Source organism: Triticum urartu, chromosome 3A (genome assembly GCF_056163025.1).
Source record: "Triticum urartu cultivar PI428250 chromosome 3A, HENAU_Tu73, whole genome shotgun sequence".
NCBI classification, from domain to species: Eukaryota; Viridiplantae; Streptophyta; class Magnoliopsida; order Poales; family Poaceae; genus Triticum; species Triticum urartu.
In genome coordinates this window covers 664957465-664970049 of record NC_141875.1, presented here as the reverse complement: position 1 = coordinate 664970049, position 12585 = coordinate 664957465, and the positions used below count along the sequence as shown (strand labels likewise).

Genomic DNA, 12585 nt, shown 5'->3' with positions numbered 1-12585 from the left:
TTGAATAGTTAAAATTTCAATTCTTTGAAATTTGTGTGAATCACAAGTTTGTGATTAACTTTAGTATAAAATAGTTTTTTTTCCATTTTTTTGTTTTGTTTTTTGCATTATTTATTTTCTTTTGTTTTTTTGTTTTTTATTCTTTTTGCTTTTAGGTCAGCAAAATTATAAACTTTCTGTTAGTGCCATTAGTTTTAGAAAAATTATAAACTTTCTTTTAGTGCCATTAGTTTTCAAATTTGAATTGTTTGAAATTTGTGTGAATCACAAGTTTGTGATTAACTTTACTATAAAAATAGTTTTTTCCCAGTTTTTTTGTTTTGTTTTTTGCATTATTTATTTTCTTTTGTTTTTTGCTTTAATTTTTAATTCTTTTTTGCTTTTAGGTTAGCAAAATTATAAAATTTCTGTTTGTGCCGTTAGTTTTAGTAAAATTATAAACTTTCTGTTAGTGCCATTAGTTTTCAAATTTGAATAGTCAAAATTTGAATTGTTTGAAATTTGTGTGAATCACAAGTTTGTGATTAACTTTACTATAAAAATAGTTTTTTCCAGTTTTTTGTTTTGTTTTTTGCATTATTTATTTTCTTTTGTTTTTTGCTTTAATTTTTAATTCTTTTTGCTTTTAGGTTAGCAACATTATAAACTTTCTGTTAGTGGCATTAGTTTTAGAAAAATTATAAACTTTCTGTTAGTGCCATTAGTTTTCAAATTTGAATAGTTAAAATTTGAATTGTTTGAAATTTGTGTGAATCACAAGTTTGGGATTAACTTAGCAAAAAAATGAGCATAGATGCGCTTATAGAGAAAATTCAACCTAAATTCATAGTAAATTTCTATGAATTTCAGAGAAATTCACTCTGAATTTAGGTTAAACTTTTCTCTATAAGGCCGTCTATTTTCACTTTGAGAGGAGCTCAACAAGGCAAAGAGGGAAGGGCTTATAAACCGGTGTGAGCCCCCTTCGGTTGGCGAGGTGGGACTAAACTCGGCCCGCAACGAGGACCAACCCTTTAGTCCCGGTTTGTGGCACAAACCGGGAGTAATGGTCATGGGCCAGGGGGGAGGAGCATTGGCCCCGGGTGGTGCCACGAACCGGGACCAATGCCCCCTTTAGTCCCAGTTGGTGGTACCAACCGGGACCAAAGGCCTTGTGCCGCCCCGCGTCAAAAGTTTAGTACCACCTCGCTAGCTGAGAGAGCTCGAGAGTGGTTTATAAGTGCTGCTGCGCCCACCCTCTCGAGCTCCTCTCAATTGTAGGCTTTCGGGCCTAACCATACGTTGTGTGCCTGTGGGCCTACCGGGCCACCTGCGGGCCTGAATCCTGGCCCATGGTAGGGTTTCTAGTCGTATTCAGGCCGTGGGGGCCCAGTAGGTGGCACTTGTTTTTTGTTTTCTTTGTTGCTTTATTTATTTTATTTTGTTTCTACTTACAACAAAATACTTAATGTTATTATTTTTATTTATTTTATTAAAGTTTATTTTTAATTATTTTTCTTTTAGGTCACAAAAATTATAAACTTTCTGTTAGTGCCATTAGTTTTCAAATTTGAATAGTTAAAATTTGAATTCTTTGATATTTGTGTGAATCACAAGTTTGTGATTAACTTTACTATAAAAGTAGTTTTTTTTTCCAGTTTTTTTGTCTTGTTTTTTGCATTATTTATTTTCTTTTATTTTTTGCTTTATTTTTAATACTTTTTGCTTTTAGGTCAGAAAAATTATAAACTTTTTGTTAGTGCCATTAGTTTTAGACAAATTATAAACTTTCTGTTAGTGCCATTAGTTTTCAAATTTAAGTAGTTAAAACTTGAATTCTTTGAAATTTGTGTGAATCACAAGTTTGTGATTAACTTTACTATAAAAATAGTTTTTTTTCCAGTTTTTTGTTTTGTTTTTTGCATTATTTATTTTCTTTTGTTTTTTGCTTTATTTTTTAATTCCTTTTGATTTTAGGTCAGAAAAATTATAAACTTTCTGTTTGTGCCATTAGTTTTAGAAAAATTATAAACTTTCTGTTAGTGCCATTAGTTTTCAAATTTGAATAGTTAAAATTTGAATAATGGTATTACGAGGGCCGAACCATAAGACATTAAAGCATTTCAAATGAACTCTGAAAAAGTTGAAAGTTGGCATGGTATCATAATTTCACCCACATAGCATGTGCATGTACAAAACGGACAATGGTATCATACTCGTCTGTTACAAAGTTGGCATGGTATCATCATAATAGTTGCGGGAGAAAGTCTTCACTTTTTCTTCGCTTGTGTCATTTGCTTATTGCGCCGTAACCATGGATAATCTTCATCGTTTATCAGGATGCTTGGGTCAGCCTTGACTTTGAAGGGAGGAATTTCAAGAAACTTTTCATAATCTTCAGACATGTCTGTCTTGCCCTCCACTCCCATGATGTCCCTTTTTCCTGAAAGAACTATGTGGCGCTTTGGCTCATCGTATGATGTATTCGCTTCCTTATCTTTTCTTTTTCTCGGTTTGGTAGACATGCCCTTCACATAGATAACCTATGCCACATCATTGGCTAGGACGAACGGTTCATCTGCATACGCAAGATTGTTGAGATCCACTATTGTCATTCCGTACTGTGGGTCTACTTGTACCCCGCCTCCTGACAGATTGACCCATTTGCACTTAAACAAAGGGACCTTAAAATCATGTCCATAGTCAAGTTCCCATATGTCCACTATGTAACCATAATATGTGTCATTTCCCCTCTCGGTTGCTGCATCAAAGCGGACACCGCTGTTCTGGATGGTGCTCTTTTGATCTTGGGCGATCGGTAAAATGTATTCCCATTTATCTCGTATCCTTTGTAAGTCAATACAGTCAAAGATGGTCCCCTGGACAACAAGTACAGCTCATCACAAACAGTGTTGTCACCTCTGAGACGTGCTTCCAACCAACTATTGAAAGTCCTGACATGTTCACATGAAATCCAGCCGTCCGCACTGCTCCGGGTGTTTGGAGCACAGACTATTCTTGTGTTCATTGACATACGGGGTCACCAAGGTAGAGTTCTGTAGAACTGTGTAGTGTGCCTGAGACCAAGAATATCCGTCCCTGCATATTATTGAGGCCCCTCCCAGCGTGCCTTTTCCAGTCAGTCTCCCCTCATACCGCGATTTAGGGAGACCTATCTTCTTAAGGCCAGGAATGAAGTCAACACAAAATCCAATGACATCCTCTGTTTGATGGCCCATGGAGATGCTTCCTTCTGGCCTAGCGCGGTTACATACATATTTCTTTAGGACTCCCATGAACCTCTCAAAGGGGAACATATAGTGTAGAAATACGGGCCCCAGAATGACAATCTCGTCGACTAGATGGACTAGGACGTGCGTCATGATATTGAAGAAGGATGGTGGGAACACCAGCTCGAAACTGACAAGACATTGCGCCACATCACTCCTTAGCCTTGGTACGATTTCTGGATCAATCACCTTCTGAGAGATTGCATTGAGGAATGCACATAGCTTCACAATGGCTAATCGGACGTTTTCTGGTAGAAGCCCCCTCAATGCAACCGAAAGCAATTGCGTCATAATCATGTGGCAGTCATGAGACTTTAGGTTCTGGAACTTTTTCTCTGGCATATTTATTATTCCCTTTATATTCGACAAGAAGCCAGTCATGACCTTCATACTGAGCAGGCATTCAAAGAAGATTTCTTTCTCTTCTTTCATAAGAGCGTAGCTGGCAGGACCTTTATACAGCTTCGGAGGCATGCCGTCTTTTTCGTGCAAACGTTGCAGGTCCTCCCGTGCCTCAGGTGTATCTTTTGTCTTCCCATACACGCCCAAGAAGCCTAGCAGGTTCAAGCAAAGGTTCTTCGTCACGTGCATCACATCTATTGAAGAGCGGACCTCTAGGTCTTTCCAGTAGGGTAGGTCCCAAAATATAGATTTCTTCTTCCACATGGGTGCGTGTTCCTCAGCGTCATTCGGAACAGCTAGTCCGTCGAGACCCTTTCCAAAGATTATGTGTAAATCATTGACCATAGCAAGTACGTGATCACCGGTACGCATGGCGGGCTTCTTCCGGTTATCTGCCTCGCCTTTGAAATGCTTGCCTTTCTTTCGACATTGATGGTTGGTCGGAAGAAATCGACGATGGCCCAGGTACACATTCTTCCTGCATTTGTCCAGGTATATACTTTCAGTTTCTTCTAAACAGTGCGTGCATGCATGGTATCCCTTGTTTGTCTATCTTGAAAGGTTACTGAGAGCGGGCCAATTGTTGATGGTTACAAACAGCAACGCGTGCAGGTTAAATTCCTCCTGTTTGTGCTCATGCCACGTACGTACACTGTTTCCATTCCACAGGTGTAAAATTTCTTCAACTAATGGCCTTAGGAACACATCAATGTCGTTGCCGGGTTGCTTAGGGCCTTGGATGAGAATTGGCATCATAATGAACTTCCGCTTCATGCACATCCAAGGAGGAAGGTTATACATACATAGAGTCACGGGCCAGGTGCTGTGATTGCTGCTCTGCTCCGCGAAAGGATTAATGCCATCCGCGCTTAAACCAAACCATATGTCCCTTGGGTCACTTGCAAACTCAGGCCAGTACTTTCTCTCGATTTTTCTCCACTGCGACCCGTCAGCGGGTGCTCTCAACTTCCCTTCTTTCTTACGGTCCTCACTGCGCCATCGCATCAACTTGGCATGCTCTTCGTTTCTGAACAGACGTTTCAACCATGGTATTATAGGAGCATACCACATCACCTTCGCAGGAACCCTCTTCCTGCGAGGCTCTCCGTCAACATCACCAGGGTCATCTCGTCTGATCTTATACCGCAATGCACCGCATACCGGGCACGCGTTCAGATCCTTGTACGCACCGCGGTAGAGGATGCAGTCATTAGGGCATGCATGTATCTTCTGCACCTCAAATCCTAGAGGGCATACGACCTTCTTTGCTGTGTATGTACTGTCGGGCAATTCGTTATCCTTTGGAAGCTTCTTCTTCAATATTTTCAGTAGCTTCTCAAATCCTTTGTCAGGCACAGCATTCTCTGCCTTCCACTGCAGCAATTCCAGTACGGTACCGAGCTTTGTGTTGCCATCTTTGCAATTGGGGTACAACCCTTTTTTGTGATCCTCTAACATGCGATCGAACTTCAGCTTCTCCTTTTGACTTTGGCATTGCGTCCTTGCATCGACAATGACCCGGCGGAGATCATCATCATCGGGCACATTGATACATCTCCGTCGTATCTACTTTTCCAAACACTTTTGCCCTTGTTTTGGACTCTAACTTGTATGATTTGAATGGAACTAACCCAGACTGACGCTGTTTTCAGCTGAATTGCCATGGTGTTGTTTTATGTGCAGAAAACAAATATTCTCGGAATGACCTGAAACTCCACGGAACATCTTAGAAAAAATAATAAAAAATCCTCGCCAAAGATGAAGACCAGGGGGCCCACACCCTGTCCACGAGGGTTGGGGGGCGCCCCCCCCTCTAGGGCGCACCCCCCTACCTCGTGGGCCCCCTGGATACCCTCCGACGCCAACTCCAACTCTATATATTTGCTTTCGGAGAGAAAAAAAAATCAGAGAGAAGAAATCATCATGTTTTACGATACGGAGCCGCCGCCAAGCCCTAAAACCTCTCGGGAGGGCTGATCTGGAGTTCGTTCGGGGCTCCGGAGAGGGGGATTCATCGCCGTCGTCATCATCAACCATCCTCCATCACCAATTTCATGATGCTCACCGCCGTGCGTGAGTAATTCCATCGTAGGCTTGCTGGACGGTGATGGGTTGGATGAGATTTATCATGTAATCGAGTTAGTTTTGTTAGGGTTTGATCCCTAGTATCCATTATGTTCTGATATTGATGTTGCTATGACTTTGCCATGCTTAATGCTTGTCACTAGGGCCCGAGTGCCATGATTTCAGATCTGGACCTATTATGTTTCCATGAATATATGTGAGTTCTTGATCCTATCTTGCAAGTCTATAGTCACCTACTATGTGTTATGATCCGGCAACCCCGAAGTGACAATAATCGGGACCACTCCCGGTGATGACCTTAGTTTGAGGAGTTCATGTATTCACTATGTGCTAATGCTTTGTTCTGGTTCTCTATTAAAAGGATGCATTAATATCCCTTAGTTTCCAATAGGACCCCACTGCCACGGGAGGGTAGGACAAAAGATGTCATGCAAGTCATTTTCCATAAGCACGTATGACTATATACGGAATACGTGCCTACATTACATTGATGAATTGGAGCTAGTTCTGTGTCACCCTATGTTATGACTGTTACATGATGAACCGCATCCGTCATAATTATCCATCACTGATCCGGTGCCTACGAGTTTTCCATATACTGGTTTACGCTTATTTACTTTCCCGCTGCTACTGTTACAATCACTACAAAATACCAAAAACATTACTTTTGCTGTCTTTACTTTTGTTGCCGCTACCACCACTATCATATTACTTTGCTACTAAACACTTTGCTGCAGATACTAAGTTTCCAGGTGTGGTTGAATTGACAACTCAGCTGCTAATACTTGAGAATACTCTTTGGCTCCCCTTGTGTCGAATCAATAAATTTGGGTTGAATACTCTACCCTCGAAAGCTGTTGCGATCCCCTATACTTGTGGGTTATCAAGATTAATTTCTGGCGCCGTTGCCGGGGAGCATAGCTCTATTCTTTGAGTCACTTGGGATTTATATCTGCTGGACACTATGAAGAACTTGAAAGACGCTAAGACAACAATTTATCCCACAACTACGAGGGGAGGTAAGGAACTGCCATCCAGCTCTGCACTTGATTCACCTTCTTTTATGAGTAAGCTAGCGACACCTAAACCTGCTTCTACTATTCATTCCGATATGTCGCATGTTATTGATGATGCCACTTCTGCTATGCATGATACTTATGATGAAACTACTTCTATGCCTGATACTACTGTGCCCCTTGCTGAATTTCTCGATGAACAAATTGCTAGGGTTAGAGAAAAAGAAATTATTGAATCTGAATACGATGATGATAGTGATGATGAAAATATGCATGTTATTCCTGAGGGTTATGTTTTTTATAAAGAATCTTCTTTAGCTGTTTTAGCTTACAGGGATAGATATGAGCTTAAGAGGTTATTAGTTAAATGGAACAAAGAATCACTTAGAGATAAAATGAAACCCGACCCTGCTTTTGCTACTTCACCTATATGTGTTCCTGATAAGGATTATGAATTCTCTGTTGATCCTGATATAATTACTTTGGTTGAATCTGATCCGTTTTATGGCTATGAATCTGAAACTGTTGTGGCACATCTTACTAAGTTAAATGATATAGTCGCCCTGTTTACTAATGATGAGAGATCGCGTTACTTTTATATACTCAAAATATTTCCGTTCTCATTAAAGGGTGATGCTAAGATATGGTTTAATTCTCTTGATCCTGGTTGTGTGCGTAGTCCCCAGGATATGATTTATTACTTCTCTGCTAAATATTTCCCTGCTCATAAGAAACAAGCTGCTTTGAGGGAAATATACAACTTCGTGCAAATTAAAGAAGTGAGTCTCCCACAAGCTTGGGGGAGGCTTCTCAAGTTACTTAATGCTTTGCCCGATCATCCTCTTAAGAAACCTGAAATACTTGATATATTTTATAATGGACTAACCGATGCTTCCAGAGATTACCTGGATAGTTGTGCTGGTTCTCTTTTCAGGGAAAGAACACCGGATGAAGCTGAAATTCTATTGAATAATATGTTGACAAATGAAAATAATTGGGCACCTCCTGAGCCAGCTCCTGCTCCAATTACTGAATCTATTCCTAAACCAACTCCGAAGAAGAGAGGTGTTCTATTCCTAAGTCCCGAAGATATGCAAGAGGCAAAGAAATCTATGAAAGAAAAAGGTATTAAAGCTGAAGATGTTAAGAATTTACCTCCTATTGAAGAAATACATGGTCTTAATATACCTCCTGTTGAAGAAACATATGATTTCAATTCTTTATTTATTGAAGAACCTCCTAATCCCGATATCCCAACACAGGTAGTAAAGGTAAATTCTCTCTATAGATATGATAAAGCTGAAGTCCCTCCTACTAAAATTGCTAGTCAGTGCTTGGATGAGTTTGATATCTTTATGTTTAAGAAAGACGACTTCAATGCTTATTTTGGTAGACAATTAAAAGAAAATGCTTATATGATTAGACGCTTGGGTGATTATATGGCTAATATTAAAGGTGAACTTAAACTTGTTAGCAAACATGCTTCTATGGTTACCACTCAAGTAGAACAAGTACTTAAGGCTCAAAAAGAAGTGCTTGATGAAATGAATAGTAAGAAAAATGATTATGCTGTTAGAGTGGCCACTAGAACTGGTAGAATGACTCAGGAACCTTTGTATCCTGAAGGCCACCCTAAGAGAATCGAGCAAGATTCTCAAAGAAATAATATTGATGTTCCTAGTTCTTCTAAAAAGAAGAAGAAAAATGATAGAACTGTGCAAACTTCTAGTGAACCTATTGCTGAACCACTTGATAATCCAAATGATATATCTATGTCTGATGCTGAAACACAATCTGGTAATGAACATGAACCTAGTGAAAATATTAATGATGATGTTCATGATGATGCTCAACCTAGTAATGACAATGATGTAGAAATTGAACCTGCTGTTGATCTTGATAACCCACAATCAAAGAATCAACGTTATGATAAAAGAGACGTTGTTGCTAGGAAACATGGTAAAGAAAGGGAACCTTGGGTTCAGAAACCCATGCCTTTTCCTCCAAAACCATCCAAGAAAAAGGATGATGAGGATTTTGAGCGCTTTGCTGAAATGATTAGGCCTATCTTTTTGCGTATGCGACTAACTGATGTGCTAAAAAAATCCTTATGCTACATATATGAAGGATATCATTACTAATAAAAGAAATATACCGGAAGCTGAGATTTCCACCATGCTTGCTAATTATACTTTTAAGGGTGGAATACCAAAGAAACTTGGAGATCCTGGAGTACCTACTATACCTTGCTCCACTAAAAGAAATTATATTAAAACTGCTTTATGTGATCTTGGAGCCGGTGTTAGTGTTATGCCTCTCTCTTTATATCGTAGACTTGACTTGAATAAGCTGACACCTACCGAAATATCTTTGCAAATGGCTGATAAATCAACTACTATACCTCTCGGTATCTGTGAGGATGTGCCTGTTGTGGTTGCAAATGTTACTATTTTAACAGACTTTGTTATTCTTGATATTCCCGAGGATGATAGTATGTCTATTATTCTTGGAAGACCTTTTCTTAATACTGCAGGTGCTGTTATTGATTGCAATAAAGGCAATGTCACTTCATGTTAATGGTAATGAGCATACGGTACACTTTCCGAGGAAACAACCTCAAGTTCATAGTATCAACTCCATTGGAAAAATTCCATCGATTATAATTGGAGGTTTTGAATTTCCTCTTCCTACTGTCAAAAAGAAATATGATATACTTATTATAGGGGATGTGCATATCCCCGTTGAGGTAACTTAGTGTTATTCGAAATTTCTCCAGTTTCATGATTATCAGAATGAGTTTGTTAAAAAGACTTGATCAACCTTGTTAGTGGATTCTTTTTGATGAGCATGAGATGGATGAAACTAGAAGCACAACCTTCTGTACCCTCTCTATATTTTCTGTTAATTAGTAGAAATAAAGTAAAAATAGTATTTTTTTGTCTGTTTCCTGACTTATCCATGCAATATAAAAATATCCCAAAAATAAAAGTCCTCAGAATGACATGCCAATTTAATATGATTTTTTCGAGAATATTTGAGGATCTACAGTGCAAAAATTACCGCGGGAGGAGCTGCCAGCTGGCCACGAGGGTGGTGGGCGCCCCCCCTCTAGGGCGCGCCCCCAGTCTCATGGGCCCACGGTGGCCCTCCTCCACTTATCCCAGCACCCATCTTCTTCCTTTGTCTCACACAAACCCGAAAAACCAACTCAAGCACGAGTTGCAGCCACTTTTGCTGTGATTTTCGATCTCCTTGCTCAAAGCACCTCTCGCAAAACTGTTTGGGGAGATTGTTCCTTGGTATGTGACTCCTCCATTGGTCCAATTAGTTTTTGTTCTAGTGACTTATTATTTGCAAATTTGTGCTGCATAGGTGACCATGTTCTTGAGCTTGCATGTCAAATTTATATGGTTCCAATTAGTTCTAATGCTTGATATAGGCTGTAGGCACTTGTAGGAGTAGTTGCTATCAGTTTTATTGAAGTTGGTTCACTTTTGTTTGAAGTTACTAAAAATTTCAGATTATTTTAGAAAAATAATGAGGACACTTTTGAGGGGTTCATCGAGCCGAAGCTCAAAGGATAAACAAAATGAAGAAGCTCAGAGGCCCAAATATAATTTGCCTCGTACTGCGGAGATCCGGCCGTGTGAATGGCCTTCTGATAATTTCTTGAGAGAGGCCGGGATTTATGGGGATTTCTATCGTTGATTAAGAATGTTGGCCTCACCGACTTCATCCGCGACCAACGTCCACAGTATCTCTTACTCACAAATACTTTTGTGCAAAACTTCTACTTTTTCCCTAAAGAGTCACCTCCTTCAGTAGAGTTTCATTTATATGACGTTGTGAAGAAAATGCCATTGTCTGAATTTTGCGCATTCTGCAATATACCTCCTAATGGTATCTTAGAGGAACCACCTCGCAAAGAGTTGGAACCATTTATTAACCTTATCTCTATGGGAGAAACCAAGAAGGTTTCTGATGCAAGAATCACTAGCATACATTTTCCTGTGTTACGCTATTTTGCTTTATTTGCTAGTCGATGCTTGATTGGTCGTGGGAACTGTGGGAACCTTAGTGTTCCTGATATTATTATTCTGTTCCATGGTTTATACCGCGACAACAATGTCAGTATGGGCGGAATTATTGCTAGGCGGTTGAGTCTGAACCGTACTAAAGGCCCCATCTTTGGAGGCATTTATGCTTCTCGCCTTGCTGCACACTTTAACATAGCTATTAGGCATTATGAGAAAGAAGAAAAATTGCTGCCTAGTGCTTATCTAGACTATAAGAGCATGATAGCTCATGATTTTCTTGTTAAGGACAGGAATGGAGAGCTCAAATATAAGTTATACTTTGATAAACAGTATCCTGAAACTATTACGTTGCCTGCTCCTTCTTTGTTTAATTTTGTAGGACCCTACCTCGTTATGTGGGCTGTCGTCCAAGCTTACAAGAATCCTGCACCAGCCCCGGAACAGGAACCACAAGATGAGCCTCCACGACAATCTGTTTATTCTTGGGATCCAGAGATGACTGTCAGCCAGTGGCAGTCAGAGTCTTCTTCTTCATCACAGTATGATCCCAACTATTCTTCATCGCAGTACGACCCCAACTACACCTATGGGTATCCGCCAGGCTATCCCTGGCAATAGACCAACTTAGGCCAAAAGCCTAAGCTTGGGGGAGTACGTATTTCTCACCGACATTACATTTATGTTCACACACACTCATTGCTAGATGTTGGTGCTCATACTCTTTCACTGTAATATCCATGCTAGTTTATTTTCTTTTTCCTGCTTTCTTCTTGTGTGTTTGTTAAACCTTAAGAAAAACCAAAAAATTAGTAGTAGTTTATTTTTCTGCTATAGTAGTAATAATTAAAAAGAAAACCCAAAAATATTTCCCGTTCTTCTTTTGCTTGTTGGGAGCTTTCCTGTGTACATAGTTTTATTTCTTTTCTTTTCTTTTCTTTGGGGGTCAGTAGGAGAAGACCATAATTAAATTGTTGAATTGGCTCTTATATGCATTATTGTTGATTTAACCAAGAGCCCATATTGCCTTGTCTTCTCCTGTTTATTGAATGCTCACAGATTCCAGCTTAGTCCAATGCACGTACACTCTTATTATTATTCACACCGCGCGGTCGTGCAAGTGAAAGGCAATTATGATGATATATGATGGACTGACTGAGATGAGAAAAGCTGGTATGAACTCGACCTCTTTTGTTTTTGTAAATATGATGAGCCCCTCGTTCTTGATTCAGCTTATTATGAATAAACATGTTTGCAATGACAATTAGAGATCGTAGTTGCTTGTGACATGCTTGATTAGCTATGAGTTATAATGGTTTACCTTGTGTGCCAACATGCTATATATTGAGATGATTATGATGTGGTATGATGGGGTGGTATCCTCCTTTGAATGATTTAAGTGACTTGACTTGGCACATGTTCACGCATGTAGTTGAAACAAATCAACATAGCCTTCACGATATTTATGTTCGTGGTGGATTATATCCTACTCATGCTTGCATCCAATGTTTATTAATTTTAATGCATGTACATGGCTGTTGTCGCTCTCTAGTTGGCCGCTTCCCAGTCTTTTGCTAGCCTTCACCTGTACTAAGCGGGAATACTCCTTGTGCATCCAATCCCTTAAACCCCAAAGTCATTCCAGATGAGTCCACTATACCTTCCTATATGTGGTATCTACCCGCCGTTCCAAGTAAATTTTTATGTGCCAAACTCTAAACCTTCAAATAAACATTCTATTTTGTATGCTCGAATAGCTCATGTATCAACCAAGGCTAT

General features: G+C 39.7%; 1 protein-coding gene across 1 annotated transcript; it reads right to left on the bottom strand.

Moving 5' to 3' along the window:
* Window positions 1-4220: 4220 nt before the first annotated feature.
* On the bottom strand, window positions 4221-5129 carry LOC147981221 (uncharacterized). Its single transcript, XM_087515900.1, has one exon. It carries the CDS (start codon window positions 5127-5129, stop codon window positions 4221-4223), a length of 909 nt encoding a protein of 302 aa, XP_087372026.1.
* Between the last annotated feature and the right edge of the window lie 7456 nt (window positions 5130-12585).